Source organism: Aedes albopictus, chromosome 1, assembly GCF_035046485.1.
Source record: "Aedes albopictus strain Foshan chromosome 1, AalbF5, whole genome shotgun sequence".
Taxonomy (NCBI): domain Eukaryota; kingdom Metazoa; phylum Arthropoda; class Insecta; order Diptera; family Culicidae; genus Aedes; species Aedes albopictus.
In genome coordinates this window covers 258,867,592-258,885,229 of record NC_085136.1, presented here as the reverse complement: position 1 = coordinate 258,885,229, position 17,638 = coordinate 258,867,592, and the positions used below count along the sequence as shown (strand labels likewise).

General features: G+C 43.5%; 1 protein-coding gene across 2 annotated transcripts in view; it reads right to left on the bottom strand.

The window, feature by feature from the left end:
- Positions 1-3,631: 3,631 nt before the first annotated feature.
- LOC109425480 (GIGYF family protein Gyf) overlaps positions 3,632-17,638 on the bottom strand; it is a 113,317-nt gene continuing 99,310 nt past the window's right edge. For both annotated transcript variants that reach the window (XM_062846672.1, XM_062846673.1), the window contains exons 7-9: positions 5,116-5,190; positions 4,883-5,037; positions 3,632-4,585 (exon numbers count right to left, since the gene is read on the bottom strand). In XM_062846672.1, coding sequence (XP_062702656.1) covers positions 4,460-4,585; positions 4,883-5,037; positions 5,116-5,190 — 356 coding nt within the window. In that variant the 3' untranslated portion in view covers positions 3,632-4,459. The remainder of the gene's footprint in view (positions 4,586-4,882; positions 5,038-5,115; positions 5,191-17,638) is intronic.

Below are 17,638 nucleotides of genomic sequence, written 5' to 3'. Positions count from 1 at the left end.
GATTATCTAAATGGGTTTATTTGTTTTGTCATTTTAACCGGTATATGCTGATGGCGGTATTATTACTAATTAGCAATGTAGAAATAAGCTTTGATTTACAATTACTGATACGTTCAGAAAATGACACCTAAATTCATAAGAAAACCATCTAAAAGCCTAACAATAGATAACATTATGCGCTGAAAAAACACTGCTGAAATTTAGAAGACTGTTTGCTTCACAGTTGAATAAAGTGACTACTAAGCGTTCTCGTACAGGGCGCGTGCAAGTACTAACAAAGTGTCTTACACGACAAAGAAAACCAAATAAAAATTGGTGAAATCCCAGGAAAAAACTATTTAAAACTGTTTAGAAGTTTCGAAAGGGATTGACTAGAACATTTAGCTGAAGTTATCCGAAATTATCCAAACTCTGGGTAATATTATAGACTTCTTCACGCCTCTAGTGTTGGGAATCGGAAACATTTGACAGTGGTTTGTTTACATTTCTATAAAGCGCAAATGGTGCTAGTTTGATCAAAGTAGTCGATCACTTTCAGTAACAATAACGTCAAATGCATTCATCCGCAAGTGTGGTAGTTTTGTGTATCACCAGGTAGGCTATGCCGTTGTTGGTGAAGATTTACTTGATCTGTCAAGCAGAAAAGCAACGAGGAAGAACATATTCTCTGAACAGCATTTGCAGTGGGTGATTGTGAGGGAGTGAAGTCCACAACGATTCTGAATTCTGAAGTGACGGATTCGAGGAGACCAACATCGAGAAGGAAAAGGATCAGCGGATATTCTACAGCAAATTTGGTGGCATTGTTTCGACCGGTTGAAGCTTGAAGTAGTTTGTGTTCCGTTGGATAGCACCTGATCGGATCAGACATGAGGGAAATCGTAAAATCTAGCCTCAGAGAAATGAAGGTGTCGAAGCGGCAGGTGAAATTCCGGTCGGGACTGGCAATAATGGCTCGCCTTAGAGAAGAGAGTTGTCGAAGCGGCGAATGAAAATCCAGTTGGGGCTGGCAATACTGTTTCGCTTCAGAGAAAGGGATGCTAAAGAGGCAGATGAAATTCCGGTCGGGACTGGCAATAATGGCACGCCTTAGAGACGGGAGACGCCAAAGCGGCGGATGAAAGCTCGGCAATAAATAATGTTTCTCTTCAGACAAAGGAGGCGTCACAGCGGCAGATGAAATTCCAACCGGGGCTGACAATAATGCCTCTCCTCAGCCTACTAAGAATCCTCGCATGATTCTGAGAAGAATCTTCGCAGATTTGAGCTGAGAATTCTTGCAGGATTCTGCAGAGAATCATCTCAGGATCTCAGCTGAATCATTTCAGGATTCAGCTGAAAATCTTCTTGAGACATTACTGAGAATCCTCTCAGCATTCTACTAAGAATCCTCTCAAGATTCTGCTGAGAATTATCTTAGGATTCTGCTGAGAATCCTCTCCGGATTGTGCAGAAAATCCTCTCCGGATTCCCAGCAATCGAATATTGTGAGGATTCTCAGCAGAATTCTGAGAGGATTCTACAGAGAATCCTCTTCGGATTCTGCAGCGCACCCTTTCAGGATCTGCAGAGAATCCTCTGAGGATTTTGCAGAGCATCCTGAGGATTCTGCAGAGCATCCTGAGGATTCTGCAGAGAATCCTCTCAGGATTCTGCAGAGAATCCTCTCAGGATTCTGCTGAGACTCCTCTGAGATCCTCTGCTGAGAATCCTCTCAGGATTCTGCTGAGAATCCTCTCAGGATTCTGCTGAGAATCCTCTCAGGATTCTGCTGAGAATCCTCTCAGGATTCTGCTGAGAATCCTCTCAGGATTCAGCTGAGAATCCTCTCAGGATTCAGCTGAGAATCCTCTCAGGATTCTGCTGGGAATCTTCTCAGGATTCTGCTGGGAATCCTTTCAGGATTTTGCTGAGAATCCTCTCAGGTTTCTGCTGAGAATCCTTTCAGGATTCTGCTGAGAGTCCTCTCAGGATTCTGCTGAGAATCCTCTCAGGATTCGGCTGAGAATCCTCTCAGGATACGGCTGAGAATCCTCTCAGGATTCTGCTGAGAATCCTCTCAGGATTCGTCTAAGAATCCTCTCAGGATTCGTCTGAGAATCCTCCCTGGATTCTGCTGAGAATCCTCTCAGGATTCGGCTGAGAATCCTCTCAGGATACGGCTGAGAATCCTCTCAGGATTCTGCTGAGAATCCTCTCAGGATTCGTCTAAGAATCCTCTCAGGATTCGTCTGAGAATCCTCCCTGGATTCTGCTGAGAATCCTCTCAGGATTCTGCTGAGAATCCTCTCAGGATTCTGCTGAGAATCCTCTCAGGATTCTGCTGAGAAACCTCTCAGGATTCTGCTGAGAATCCTCTCAGGATTCTGCTGAGAATCCTCTCAGGATTCTGCTGAGAATCCTCTCAGGATCCTGCTGAGAATCCTCACAGGATTCTGCTGAGCATCCTCACAGGATACTGCTGAGCATCCTCTCAGGATTCTGCTGGGAATCCTCTTAGGATTCTGCTGAGAATCCTCTTAGGATTCTGCTGAGAATCCTCTTAGGATTCTGCTGAGAATCCTCTCAGGATTCTGCTGAGAATCCTCTCAGGATTCTGCTGAGAATCCTCTCAGGATTCTGCTGAGAATCCTCTCAGGATTCTGCTGAGAATCCTCTCAGGATTCTGCTGAGAATCCTCTCAGGATTCTGCTGAGAATCATCTCAGGATTCTGCTGAGAATCCTCTCAGGGTTCTTCAGATAATCCTCTTACGATTCTTCAGATAATCCCCTTAAGATTCTGCAGCAAATCCTCTCAAGATATTGCAGAGAACTCTCTCAGAATTCTGCTGAGAATCCTCTCAGGATTCTGCTGAGAATCCTCTCAGGATTCTGCTGAGAATCCTCTCAGGGTTCTGATGAGAATCCTCTCCGGATTCTGCTAAGAATCCTCTCAGGATGCTGCTGAGAATCCTCTCAGTATTCTGCTGAGAATCCTCTCAGGATTCTGCAGAACATCCTCTGAGGATTCTGCAGAGCATCCTCTGAGGATTCTGCAGAGAATCCTCTAAGGATTCTGCAGATATATCTTAGGATTCTGCTGAGAATCCTCTCAGGATTCTGCAGAGAATCCTCTCCGAATTCTGCATAGAATCCTCTCCAGATTCTGCAGAGAATCCTTTTCGGATTCTGCAGAAAATCCTCTCCGGATTCCCAGCAGAATATTGAGAGGATTATCAGCAGAATTTTGAGAGGATTCTACAGAGAATCCTCTCAGGCTTCTGCTGAGAATCCTAACAATATTCTGCTGAGAAACCTCTCAGGATTCTGCTGAGAATCCTCTCAGGATTCTGCTGAGAATCCTCTCAGAATTCTGCTGAGAATCTTCTCAGGATTCTGCTGAGAATCCTCTCAGGATTCTGCTGAGAATCCTCTCAGGATTCAGCTGAGAATCCTCTCAGAATTCTGCTGAGAATCTTCTCAGGATTCTGCTGAGAATCCTCTCAAGCTTTGCAGCGCAGCCCCTCAGGATCTGCAGAGAAGTACTCAGTATTCTGCCAAGAATCCTCTCAGTATTTTGCCCTCTCAATATTCTGCCGAGAATTCTCTCAGTATTTTGCCAAGAGACTTCTCAGGATTCTGCTGAGCGGGCTTCGATCAAGGCTTCATCAACAGGAAAGTTCGAGATTTCGTTCGAACTGGAAAAATTTAAACATCTAATGCAGCGACTTTGAAGTTTTGATAAAAGCACCAAGAATAACTGCTTCTTTAGAAGCTTTTTGATACAAATACGAATTACAGGTAAATTTTCATCTCCATATTCCATTATATTTGTCATTCCAGATCAAGAAACACCAGAGCGCAGTCGGTTCCTTAAGAATTATTCAACAATGTTCTGTAATTCAAGAAACGCAATACAATCACCTTCATTCACAGTGTAAAACAATTATCGATTGATTAGTAACTACATAGGATAACCAACAAAAAAAAAACACAGACAAAACTGATTCCTAATTCGATCCGTTTTCTACATCACGACTACGGACCTCCCCGACGTAATTCCATCCTTCAAGGATGGTGTTTATTAGTTCACCATCCGGACTGTATGTTTCCCATCCTGCGGTTCTATTGAAACTATATAGATATAGACGTACGCGCTGCTATTCATTTTGGCTAAATGTGTTTGTGTGATTCATCTGCTTTCTTATCTATTATGCAACGAGGAACGCCAAAAACCATTCAGTTTTTCATCATTTCATTTTCCTAGCCAAGAGAAAACGGAAAACCAGCGTTTAAACTGGTTGCACTTTTCACAACAGTTGGCCAACCAACTTCCCTACTCTAATCCATCCTGTGTTTTGCTTTGCGGTGTGTGTGTTTATGCTTGTGTCAATTGCAGAAAAATCAACGGAAATGTGTGTTTTCCTACTCGCCGGCCTACCTGGCAGAGCTGTGCTAGTACTGGTGCACCCCTCCCATTTAGGCATTGTCACCGTAGTCGCGATCGCCAACGTTCAAACGGTCCGGGGCAGCGGTCACCGAGAAACCCAGACAACGATTGTCCAGCTTGGTCATTTTGTTTTTCTTTACCTTTTTGTTCTTGCCCTGCGGGGGGAGAGGAAGAAAATGAAGATTTTTGCGTTATTATTAGTTCACAGCTGAGAAGCAGGTTAGGTCCCAGTTGGGACGTCACGCCAAGCACAAAAACAGATGGTTCTACAAATTTGTAAAATGGCAAAATCTGTTCCACGAGCAAGAAGCTCCGGTAGCATTCTTTTCACTTTCGAGTAATATGGAACGAGCTCACCAATCTACTCTACTCTCTTCTGTCGGTCGATAAAACAGTTCGCCCCCATCACATCTTTTTTTTTTTTATTCCTGTTCGGGTTTGTCACATCTTACCTTGATCTCCTGGAAATCGTTGGACGACGGATTGATGGCCGGAGCCGGTTTGCACATGTCGTCGATGTGGGCGTTCTTCTGGCGCATCTGGTTCTTGTACTTGGAGCGTCTCTCCAGGAACTGTTTGGCAAACTCGGCGCATTCCTTCGTTTCGCCTGTGTTGTGAGTGGATGGAAAATCGTTTGAATGAATGATTTTTTTTTTTATTAAATAACAAACCTTGCTATCCTTACCTAGGTAGAGTCTGATGTAGTCCTTCACCTCGAACGGTGATTCAATATCCTGCAGGAAGCCAACGAACGTTGGAACTGGAAGGTAAAAAAACAAATTTTTAGTGGAAAGTTCAAAAAAATATACCTAACTAGAAAATGGAATTAGCAGCCTCTGGGGAGTTCAACAATAACAAAAGACAAATTTTCTCGACATTTTAGAGATTTGTCAAGTATTGACAATCTGAAAATGTCAGCAAAAATTATCAAACATGAAAAGCTTCTCATCAGAAGCATACAAGCTTCTCATCAGAAGCATGCAAGCTTCTCATCAGAAGCATGCAAGCTTCTCATCAGAAGCATACAAGCTTCTCATCAGAAGCATACAAGCTTCTCATCAGAAGCATACAAGCTTCTCATCAGAAGCGTACAAGCTTCTCATCAGAAGCGTACAAGCTTCTCATCAGAAGCGTACAAGCTTCTCATCAAAAGCATACAAGCTTCTCATCAAAAGCATACAAGCTTCTCATCAGAAGCATACAAGCTTCTCATCAGAAGCTGAAGAGCTTCTCATCAGATGCATACAAGCTTCTCATCAGAAGCATACAAGCTTCTCATCAGAAGCATACAAGCTTCTCATCAGAAGCATACAAGCTTCTCATCAGAAGCATACAAGCTTCTCATCAGAAGCTGACAAGCTTCTCATCAGAAGCTGACAAGCTTCTCATCAGAAACTGACAAGCTTCTCATCAGAAACTGACAAGCTTCTCATTAGAAGCTGACGAGCTTATCATCAGAAGCTGACGAGCTTCTCATCAGAAGCTAACAAGCTTCTCATCAGAAGCTGACAGGCTTCTCATCAGAAGCAACCAATCTTCTCATCAGAAGCATACAAGCTTCTAATTAGCTAAAGAGCTGGAAATTTTCTCATCAGAAGCTGACAAGCTTCTCATCAGAAGCTGTAGAGTTTCTCCCCAGAAGCTGGATAGCTTTTTATCTCGTGCTGGATAGCTTCTCATCAGAAGCTGGATGGCTTCTCATCAGAAGCTGGATAGCTTCTCATCAGAAGATGGATAGCTTTTCATCAGAAGCTGTATAGCTTCTCATCAGAAGCTGGATGGTTTCTCATCAGAAGCTAAATAGCTTCTCATCAGAAGTTCTCATAAAAAGTTGGAAAGCTTCTTATCAGAAACTGGAAAGCTTCTCATCAGAATCTGGGAAGCTTCTCATCAGATGTTGGAATGCTTCTCATCAGATGTTGAAATGCTTCTCATCAGAAGCTGCGAATGCCTCACATCAGAAGCTGGAGAGCTTCTTATTCCAAGCTGAAAGCTTTTCATCGGAAGCTGGATAGCTTCTCATCAGAAGCTGGAATGCTTCTCATCAGAAGCTGGAAAGTTTCTCATCAGATGCTGGAAAGCTTCTCATCAGAAGCTGGAAAGCTTCTCATCAGAAACTGGTTTCATCAGAAGTTGGTCTCATCAGAAGCTGGAAAGCTTCTCATCAGAAGCTGAAAGGCTTCCCATCACGCCCCTGAACTCATGAAAAACCTTTGAAACACCCTTGCAACTATAATATCCCTGGAACACCTGTAAAAACCCTTGCAATACCCTCGAATATCATGGAAAGTCGCTGAAATCACCTGAAACGTTGGAACCTGAAACGAGACCGGTCAATACCGTAGCTCGATATGGGGCCAAAACGGACCAGCTGCTGATTGGTTGATTTTATGCCACTAAAAAAAAGCACAGAATTGAAACCACCACCCGATCGCACCCGAGCGCGTGTGCGCAGTGTTGTCAAAATCTATTGAAAATACTGATCTGCCGCAGGTTTGGCGTCAGCTGTTCAAGCGCCGTGCGTTTTGTTTCGTTCACGTTTGTTTGTTTTTGCCTTTCTCGTACACCAAGGTGTACCGAAAGGCTATATGTTCACTCCAAAAACGAAAATTTGATAGAGCCCCCGGAGGGGTCAAGTGTTATATACCAATCGACTCAGCTCGACGAGTTGAGATGATGTCTGTGTGTATGTATGTGTGTGTGTGTGTATGTATGTGTGTGTGTGTGTATGTGTACAAAAAAGGTCACCTCATTTTTAGATAGTAAACGTCAACCGATTTTAACGACCGGCGGTTCATTCGACGCGGAATCTGGTCCCATTGTTTCCTATTGAAAATGGTTCGAATCGGTCCAGCCGTTCCGGAGTTATGGCCATTTAGGTGTTCCGGACCGGTACCCCAGGAAGGGGCCAGAAATGGAAATGCAACAAACCCATGCATGCGACACATCAAACCACGGCATTTTCGATTATCTGATGAACGGGAAGTAGGAAAATAATCTCAGACTATATCTGAACTGGTAGTGTTCCGGAACCGGTTCCGGGTGTCCTGCCGGAAGCGGCCAAATGTAAAAGTGAACATAACCCATGCATGCGACACATCAAAGAGCGGCTTTTTCGATAACCAGTTGAATGGTAAGCAGGAAAGTAGTTTCAGACCATATTTGAACCGGTAGTGTTCCGGAACTGATTCCGGGTGTCCTGCCGGAAGTGGCCAATAAAAAAATAAACCAAACCCATGCATGCGACGCATCAAAGAGCTGCTTTTTCGATAACCAGATGAACGGTGAGCAGGAATATAGTTTCATACTGTATCTGAACCGGTTGTGTTCCGAAACCGGTTCCAGGTGTCCCGCCGGAAGTGGCCAATTAAAAAAGTGAACCATGTATGCGACGCATCAAAGAGCGGCATTTTCGATAACCAGATGAACGGTAAGCAGGAAAAGAGTTTCATACCTTATCTGAACCGGTTGTGTTCCGAAACCGGTTCCAGGTGTCCCGCCGGAAGTGGCCAATTAAAACAGTGAACCAAACCCATGCATGCGACACATCAAAGAGCGGCTTTTTCGATAACCAGATGAATGGTTAGCAGGAAAATAGTTTCATACCATATTTGAACCGGTTGTGTTCCGGAACCGGTTCCAGGTATCCCGTCGGAAGTGACCAATTAAAAAATTTGAACCAAACTTATGCACGTGACTCACCAAATAGCGGCTTGATCGATAACCAGATGAACGGTAAGCAGGAAAATAGTTTCAGACCATATCTGAACCGCTTATGTATATTAAACTGACGAAGTTGAATCCAACTGAATGCGTCTAACGATGACCGAAGAATAGTAGGTCGAAACGTGTAACGCTTAACAGGCTGTTTCCGATATTTGTCACCGATAATTACCAATCAATCCACAAATAACAAATCTGAACCGGTTGTGTTTTGGAACCGGTTCCAGGTGTCTCGCCGGAAGTGGCCAGTTAAAAAAGTGCCATGCAAACCCATGCACATGAAACATCAAATTATCAAAAATGTTGGATAACCAGATAAACGGGCAGCAAGAAAATAGTCTCTGACCATACCTAAGATTACCAGCAGTGTTGCAGAATCAGGATTGAATGCATCGCTGAAATTACGAAGGTGCGTAAAATAACATAATCTCAATGAAAATTAAAGCGATTTTGTCAAATCACACCATTTTAGATTCCTGAGACGCAATTATACAGTCGGATGAATCAACGTTGTATGGAGAAATTTTAATTTTATAGCATCAATCTCCTTTTGTGGTTGAAATTACTACGCACAATTTTGATGCTACTGGTTCAGCCCTCGCGCTCTGTAACACGGTTGAAATTTAAATGGGTTTTATTATGAGAAATTTCACTAGCTTGCACTTTTTTTTGTCAAATTTTACATAAATCTTATAACCAACGATAATAAAATAAAGGCTAAAGTGTGCAGAAAAAAATTGCCGAAATATCTTGATAATGATCGGCATCCAGTGCTAGTGAAGGTGGTCAAGCAGTCAACTGAGAGGTTTTATATTTTTCAGTTCTGCTTATACGTTTAACATAATACATAACTTCGGAATGTGAGCCATCAATAAGTTTCCAAATTCGATTATGGCTTTGATATACATAATTGTTGCTTTTCTGAATAAGGCTGACACAAATTTCGATTTTCTCATAAGTCATGAGGGGTCTTCCTTGGAAATTTTATTCGGAATTTATCGTTTTGAGGAAGGGCACAAATAAATAGGGGAGATCGGGGCATAATGGACACCTGGGGCGAAATGGACACCCCTGTTTTGTCGAAACCGTTGACTTTTATGCTAAACTTTTAATGCATAAGTATAAAGGAACTAGTCATCGTTCTATTTTTTTTCAAAAGTACCATCCATATGCCTCCAAAATAACCTAAATACCATTGAAATTGAAATATGTTTTTCATATGATAAAGTTCTTATAATTTCAACGCAGCAGCAAATAAGGAACTACGAGTGTTTGAGTGTCTCCACCATAAAAACAAGTGAATTGCTACCTTATCTGCATGTATACGTAGATTTAGCAATGTATAAAATATTTTATTTGTGATTAGAATTTACTCCAAATAAAAATTTCAATGTTGTAGTCGATTTGGGGCGAAATGAACACTGGCAATTACGAATGGATGTAAGCTCATTGCATACTGTTAGGCGCTTAAGAGTGTTTGGAAAAAAATCAATTGGATTATTTTAGCCTAAAGTTTATTTAACTAACTTTGATGTTATGTAAACTCGTCTAAGATGGAGTATTTAATCTGTGGTGTCGATCTCCGTGGGAAAATTACTTAACTGATCGATGTTATCAAAGAAATGGCATAAAATATGCAGGGGTGTCCATTTCGCCCCGTACCTTCTCTGTTAGCCCTAAAAACACACGATTTACCATTCATTATTTCTTCACAATAAATACATTCTACCTGCTGTAAATGATTGATTGATTTGTCTTTATTAAAGAGACTTCCAGCCCTTGGCTGGTTCGTCTCTTGCTGTGAATGATTGAAATACCCAGGAAACAAACTAAAGTTGTAAGCCAACTGATAATATGTTAAGGTTTTCTCAGTTATACAGGCCTAACGTACTCATTTGCTTAGGGTGTCCATTATGCCCCTAATCAACCTCATCCAATAAATTTTTAAATTGTAAAGTGAAATTAGAGTCCCAAATCCGATGAGTTTGGGTATTTTTTCATCAAATGCATGATTTATTTATCAATTCTACTCTCCCATTGATAAGTCAACGAGCACTGTTACAAAAGAAGAAAATGAGATTTGTTCCGTTCTAGAGTATTCTCAGAATTCAGGGACACTTTGGCTTAGTACATATTCGACGAGAAAGGCACTACCACCACTAGGTGGATTAATCTGGGTTTTTTTTTATTTGTTTCAATCGAGTCGGTTTGCGTCGAACGCAAATTATCGTGAATATCATGAAGTGCAAGGCGTTTGGCTGTTTCCACAGCAGTACAAAGCATCAAGATCTTAAGTTTTACAGATTTCCGAAAGATCCTCTCGTCCGTTCTCAGTGGGCGCGTTTTTGTGTGAGTCACGAAAATGAGCTTCCGCTGTTGGTAATATAGCGGAATGATCGACTATGCAGCGTAAAATAAATTTTATTGAATGAAAAATCGTGTGATATTGTGAGCCGTAGTAAATTTGCAACGACAGTTTTTAACCCCCCTCCCCCTATAGCGTTACGTAATTTGTGGACTTATTTAATCTCAATCTAGTAATCTTGCAAGAAATCTTTATTTAAAAAAAACGAATGGTACACGTTCATAGCGAAGTTGTACATTGAATTGAAACATACCTCTATATTTCAGTTTACGGAATCTGTTTTCAATCGCATTGCATTCTGCATTCAATCGCTTTCAAAGCACCTCTGCCACCCGAAAAACGTGACGACATTCATGGGATCTCCGTATTTATGTATTATCTGTCCTATCTTGCTATTACTTTGCCAAAAATCATAAAATGATATTTAACGTGAAAAGTGTGAAACAAAAAGCGAAACAAAAATATTGGCAACACTGGTCCGAGCGACGAACGATGCGAAATGAAAATAAACAGCAAACATATTGGAAGAGAAGAAGAATAATAAGAAGCCAGTTGTCCGGTCTCGTCTCAGGTTGGAACCGGGAACGTGGAAAACCGTTGGAACACCCCTAACATAATTTAGAAACTACTGGAACGCCCCTGAAATCCTCTGCAACACCTCTGAAGCACCCGGGAATACCCTCGACATCTCCTGCAACTATTTGAAATCCCTCGGAATGCTCCTGAAACCCCTTGAAACCCTCTGGTATGCTTCTGAAATCTCCTGGAACACCTGAAATCCCCTGAAATACCTCTGAAATGCTCCAGCCACCTGGAACGATCCTGAATACTGTGAAAACCTTTGCCTCTGAAATCCCCCGTAACGCTTCTGAAACGCTGGTACTCCTGACACACATTGAAACTCCCTAGAACGCCCCTGAAACCCCCTGTTGGGGATCATACATGAAACCCGGATCTCAAAGGGTTAATAATCTTAAAACTAAACACGTAGAACATAAATTGTAAACCACACAAACACTTAGCAAAATTGTATCTACACACAGTACACGACCAACAATTATAACAATCACACACATGCAAATTGGCCCTAAGAGAACATTTTTATTGAACAATAAATTAGTTAGTACTCGACACTCGAAGCTTACACTCGTTCGCTAAACCATCTCTCGCTAGAAAGAAAGTCCCCAGTGAGCACGCGGTACAGTGAATCACGTGTCCCAAAATCCGTTCGTCGTCGTGGTGTCCGTGGTGTTAATTTTGTGGCTGCCTAGGCCTGAAGAATAGTGTCGTCCCTAAAAACCTAGTGCGCGGTAAGTGATCGCGCCAACACCCCCTGAAACGCCCTTGAAATCCCTTGAAAACCTCTGGAACGCACCTAAAATCTCCTAGAACACCTCTGAAGCACCCGGGAATACATTTGGCATCTCCAGCAACTCTTTGAAATCCCTCGGATCGCTCCTGAAACCCCTTGAAACCCTCTGGAATGCTTCTGAAATCTCTTGGAACACCCCTTGAAACTCTTTGAGAACTCCTGGAACACGCTTCAAACAAACTACCTTAATCCTCATGGAACGCCCCTGAAATCCCGTGGTACACATCTGAAACGCCCCTGAAACCAATTGAAACCCCCTAGAACTCCCTTGAAAACACCTGGAACGCACCTGAAATCCCTTGAAAACCCCTAGAACACACCTGAAAACCCCTGTAACACCTCTGAAGCACCCGGGAACACCCTTGACATCTCCTGCAACTCATTGAAATCCCTCGGAACGCTCCTGAAACCCCTTGAAACCCTCTGGAATGGTTCTGAAATATCTTGGATCACCCCTTGAAATCCTTTGAGAACTCCTGTAACACGATCCTAACAACCTTCCTTAATCCTTAGAGCGTTCGCCCCTGAAATCCCTTATAGCCTGGAACGCCCCTGAAACCAATTGAAAACCCCTAAAACTCCTCTGAATCACCCGGAACGCTCCTGAATCCCCTTGAAAACCACTGGAAAGCACCTGAAATCCCCTGAAACACCTCGGAAATGCCCCAGCCTCTTTGAACGATCCTGAACATCTTGAAAACCTTTGGAACGCCCGTGCAATTATAATATCCCTGGACCACTTCTAAAAACCACTTGGATTGCTCCTAAAGATCAGAGAAGTCACTGAAATCGCCTGAAACGCCTCTGAAAACCTTTGGACCCCTGAAATTATTTGAAAAGTCCTGGAACGCCTCTAACATATGCCCCTGATATCCCCTGTAATGTCTCTGAAACGCTGGTATACTCCTGACATACCTTGAAAACTCCTAGAACGCAACTCGAATCCTCTGGAACACCTTTGGAACACTCTTGTAACGCCCTTGACACCTGCTGGAACTCTCTAAAATCCCTCGGAACGCTCCTGAAATCCCATGAAACCCTCTGGAACGCTTCTGAAATCCCCTTGAACACCCCTTGAAATCCTTTGAGAACTCATGGAAAAAACGCTCCTAGCACTAACTGAAACACCCTGCAACGCCCATTAAACTTCCTGAAACCTAATGGAACGCCCCTGAAATCCAGGGATGGTAATCTGCACTGAAAATGTGCACAGTTTAGCTCATTTTCATATTGAAATCGCGCACACTTGCACACACACACTGAGGAGCATGCCATCTCTGCTGAGATCCCCTGGAACCAATTGACCTAGAATGCTCCTTAAACCCCTAGAATGCTCCTAGAATGCTCCTAAAACCCCTTGAAAACCACTGGAACGCCCCTGAAATTCCTTGAAACACTTTGAAATGCCCACGAATCCTTTTGGAACGATTCTGAACATCTCCAAAAACCACTTGGAATACCCCTGAAGATCATGGAACGTCGCAGAAATCGCCTGTAACGCCTCTGAGAACTATTGGATCCCTGAATTTGAAAACTCCTCCCCATCATTTGAAAACTCCTGGAACGCTCCTGAAATCCCCTGTAACGCCTCTGAAACGCTGGTATGCTCCTGACACACTTTGAAAACTCATAGAACGCTCCTGAAATCCCTTGGAACACCTCTGGAAACACCCTTGGAACGCCTTTGACACCTCCTGCAACTCTCTGGAATTCCTCGGAACGCTTCTGAAATCCCCTTGAAACCCATTGAGAACATACGCTCCTTACACTCAATGAAATACCCAGGAACGCCCACTAAACTTCCTGAAACCAGGGAAACCTCATGGAACGCCCCTGAAATCCCCTGGAACGCCCCTGAAATCCCCTGGAACGCCCCTGAAATCCCCTGGAACGCCCCAGAAACCCCCTGAACTCTGAAATGCCTTTGAATATTCCTGAAGCCTTCTGGAACACGTCCTTGACACCTCCTGCAACTCACTGAAATCTCTGCCGTGTATTTGGTGCCTGCTCGTAAACTACGTAGACTCTTAGAGGGAGGGGTGTGTTTCAGCTAAAGTCTACGTTTCGTACAAATGTATGAACAAAGTCTAGGATGGAGGAGGGAGGGGGTCTGCTCTGAGATGGTAAAAAATTAGTCTACGTAGTTTATGGACAGTGCCTTACCGCATGAGGATTCTTCATTGATTTCTTCCGAAATTCTATACGGATTACTACCGGCATTGTTCCCGGGATTCCCTTATGATTTTTTTTTCGGGAATTGTTTCTGGGATTCCTCCCGGTTTCTGTCAAGGACTTCTCCATTAAGTCGTTTTGAAATTCTGCCATGAATTTCCTCCGAGGACTCGACTTATCTAGAGGGATTCCTCCCGAGATTCCGTCAGGGAATTCTCCCGGGATCCGCGATTCTTTCACTAGATTACATCAGGGATTGATCCAGGATTCTTCCTGGGTTCTCTCTCGGAATTCTTTAATGGATTACTCCCGGACTTTCTTCAAGGATTCCAGCAGTATTCTTTCATTGATTTTTTCTGTGATTTTTTCCCGGTTTCCTTTAGAATTTTCTTTCGAGATTCATTCAGAGATTCTATCAAAAATTCCTCTAGGGATTTCCCCGGGATTCCTAATCAGAGATTCCTTTATAGATGATCTCCGGATCTTTTTTCCGGCATTCTTTCAGGTAGTCCTTCTAAGATTTATTTAGGATTTCCCAGGTTTCAGGGTCGAATCCCTGACTCCCGGTATTCTTACAGGGATTACTTCAAAGATTCCCCCAAGGACCCCTTTAGGGGTTTTTCACCGGGTCCCTTATTGGTTTCTCCCGAAATTCTTGAAGGATTCCTGATAGAATGAAAAGCGTCTGACCAGCAGGCTTATTCTGTGCGGCGTGTGAGGTGAGACGAGTCGCATGAGGTGACAAAAGTCGACACGATCCCATTTGATTTGCATTAGTCGTCTCACGTCACGTGAGACGACCGGCCGTCTTACCTCACACGCCGCGCAGAAAAAGCCTGCAGGTCTAGTGACTAACAACTGAGGGGATACAAATCCAATGCTTATTATGTTAACATACCCCCTTAAGTGTGTATTTGTATTAAACCTAATAACTTCCTATCTTCTTGCAGCTTGGGTCCAGGTAACGCCTTGGTCAGGATATCTGCCGCATGACGATTGGAAGCCACGTGTTCTAGCTTGATCGACTTCGCCTCCACTTGCTCTCGAACGAAGTGGTGTCGCACGTCACGTCGATATGTTTAGTCCTCGCCGAGCAGCCCATCTCTTTCTCAGCCAGGCATATTGAGCTCTTGTTGTCGCACTGACTTGATGAACAGAGACTCGTTGATGCAGTACATCTCACGGATGAACCCTCGCCACCAGGCAGGGCCTCTTGAGTGACCGTGGAAAGTGCCATGTATTCCGCTTCCGTGGTCGATAAAGCAACAGCAACAGTTGCCTGTCTTCTGGAACTCCAGGAAACCGCTCCGCCACACTTCAGAAATACTTAAAGACTGACTGATCGCTTCGTCTCCGGATCGTTCGCCCAGTTGGCATCGCTGTATCCAGAAAACGCCGGATCCGCATCTCTCCTGTTGTATGTCAGCTTGCACTGTTTGGTTCCCATGAGGTATCACAAAATCCTTCTGGCCGCTGTCTAGTGTGGAAGGCCCGGATCGCTGCAGAACGAACTTACCACGCTTACAGAGTGACAGAGATGTCTGGTCTCGTGCACTGTGCGATGAACTGCTGAAGACCATCAGCTCACGAAATGGAACTTCCTTCATCCTTTCACGTTCCCCCTCATTTCGTGGGCTCTTCGTCTTCAGCAGTCGCTGGTTCGCGTCCAGCGAGGTCGATACTGGATTTCTCGAGCAACTCCTCGATGTACCGCTCCTGGTCGATGGAAACAGCGTCGTCGGTCCTGGTGACACGCAGACCCAGAATCAGCTTGGCCTGGGCCTAGGTCCTTCATCCGGAATTCGTCGCACAACTGCTGCTTCGACCATCGTCGACCACACCTTGATCGTTGGAGAACAAAAGAAAGACGTCGACGTAGACCGCCATGATGATGATCTTACCACTTTCCATCTTGTAATACACGCACGTGTCGTATTCTTCGAGTGCTTCAGCCCCATCCGCTTTATCTTCTGCTTCAGCTTCAAGCTTAGTTTCATGTTGCCAAGTAGAGCGCTCAAGTTCTTGCAAAGATTCCTTCTGAAGTACCTTTTCCTACAGGAGTACTTTCCAGGACCTCTACAGAAGTTCTACAGAGAATTTTATACGAAGATCGAAAGATACCTTCGGGAGGATTCAGGGATTACCCCAGAAGTTTATAGAGGAATTCCCATATAAGAGTTCCTTTCAAGATTCCTTCAGAATATTCTTAGGAGATTGCTCGAGAAGTTCCTTCAGCAAATTCTTCTTCCAGAAATCGCTCCTGGGGTTCTTTCAGATTATCGATTGAGATTGAGATTTTTCCAGGAAGACTCACGGATGCCTCCAGGAGTTACATTAGAAATTTCTCCAGAAGCTCATTCAGGAATTCCTACAGGAGTTGCTTCAGGGTATCTTGAAGGAGTATTCCCTTAGAATTATAATCAGGCATATCTTCAGGATATTTTTGAGGGATCTTTCATGGATTTCCCTCTGGAGTTATTCCAGGCTTTTTTTAGAGAATACCTCCTGCAAATCCTTCCTACCGCAATTCTTTCAAGCATTCACAAGAGACGAATCAGCCAAGGGCTGAAAGTCGCTATAATAAAGACAAATCAATCAATCAATCGAGCATTCCCCTGGAATCCCTGCAGGGATTTCTCCTGTAATTTATTTGGGGATTCTTTCTAGACTTTTTTCAGAGGATCCCCTGTACTTCCTTCGTGGATTCCTTCTGTTTTTTTTTCTGGAATTTTTTCAGGAATTCCTCCGGAGATTCTTCCTAGTTTTTCTTTCGAGGATTCCTCCTGAAATTGTTTCGGGGATTCCTTCTAATATTCCGTAGAATTTCTTCGGTAATTCCTCTTAGAATTGCTTCAGAAATTCCACCTGGATTCCTCATGGAATACCTCCAGGGATTTCTCTTGCACTTCATTTAGGGATTCCTCTTGGACTTCCTTCGGGGATTCCTCCTAGATTTCATTCTGGAATGTCACCTGGAATTCCTTCGGGTATTCCTCCTGGAATTCCTTCGGATATTCCTCCTGGAATTCCTTCGGGTATTCCTCCTGGACATCCTTCATGAGTTCCTCCTGACATTATTTCGGGGCTTTCTCCTGATATTATAACGGGGTTTCTCCTGAATGTCTTTCTGGGTTTCCTCCTGGATTTTTTTTTTGATGATTTCTCTTAGAAATCCTTCGGAGATTCCTGCTGGATTTACTCCAGGGATTCCTCATGGAATTGTTTCAGGAGTCCTTCTGGAATTCCTTTGGGGTTCCCTTCTGGAAGTACTTCATATATTGTGGATTTAGCACTAAATTGGTGTCGGAAGTAACTTCATTGACTTCCGCTGCCTTTCCTATGCGTTAAACATAACGTCGGAAGTAGTGCGCTGTATAGAGCATCAGATTTATTATACAGCGCACTGCTTCCGACGTTATGTTTTAAGCATTGGAAAGGCAGCGGAAATCAATGAAGTTACTTCCGACATCAATTTGATGCTAAATCCACAATATTTCTCCTAGAATTCCTACAGGGGTTCCTCCTGGAACTCGTTCGGGGATTTTTCTCTAAATTCTTTCGGGAATTCCTCCCAAA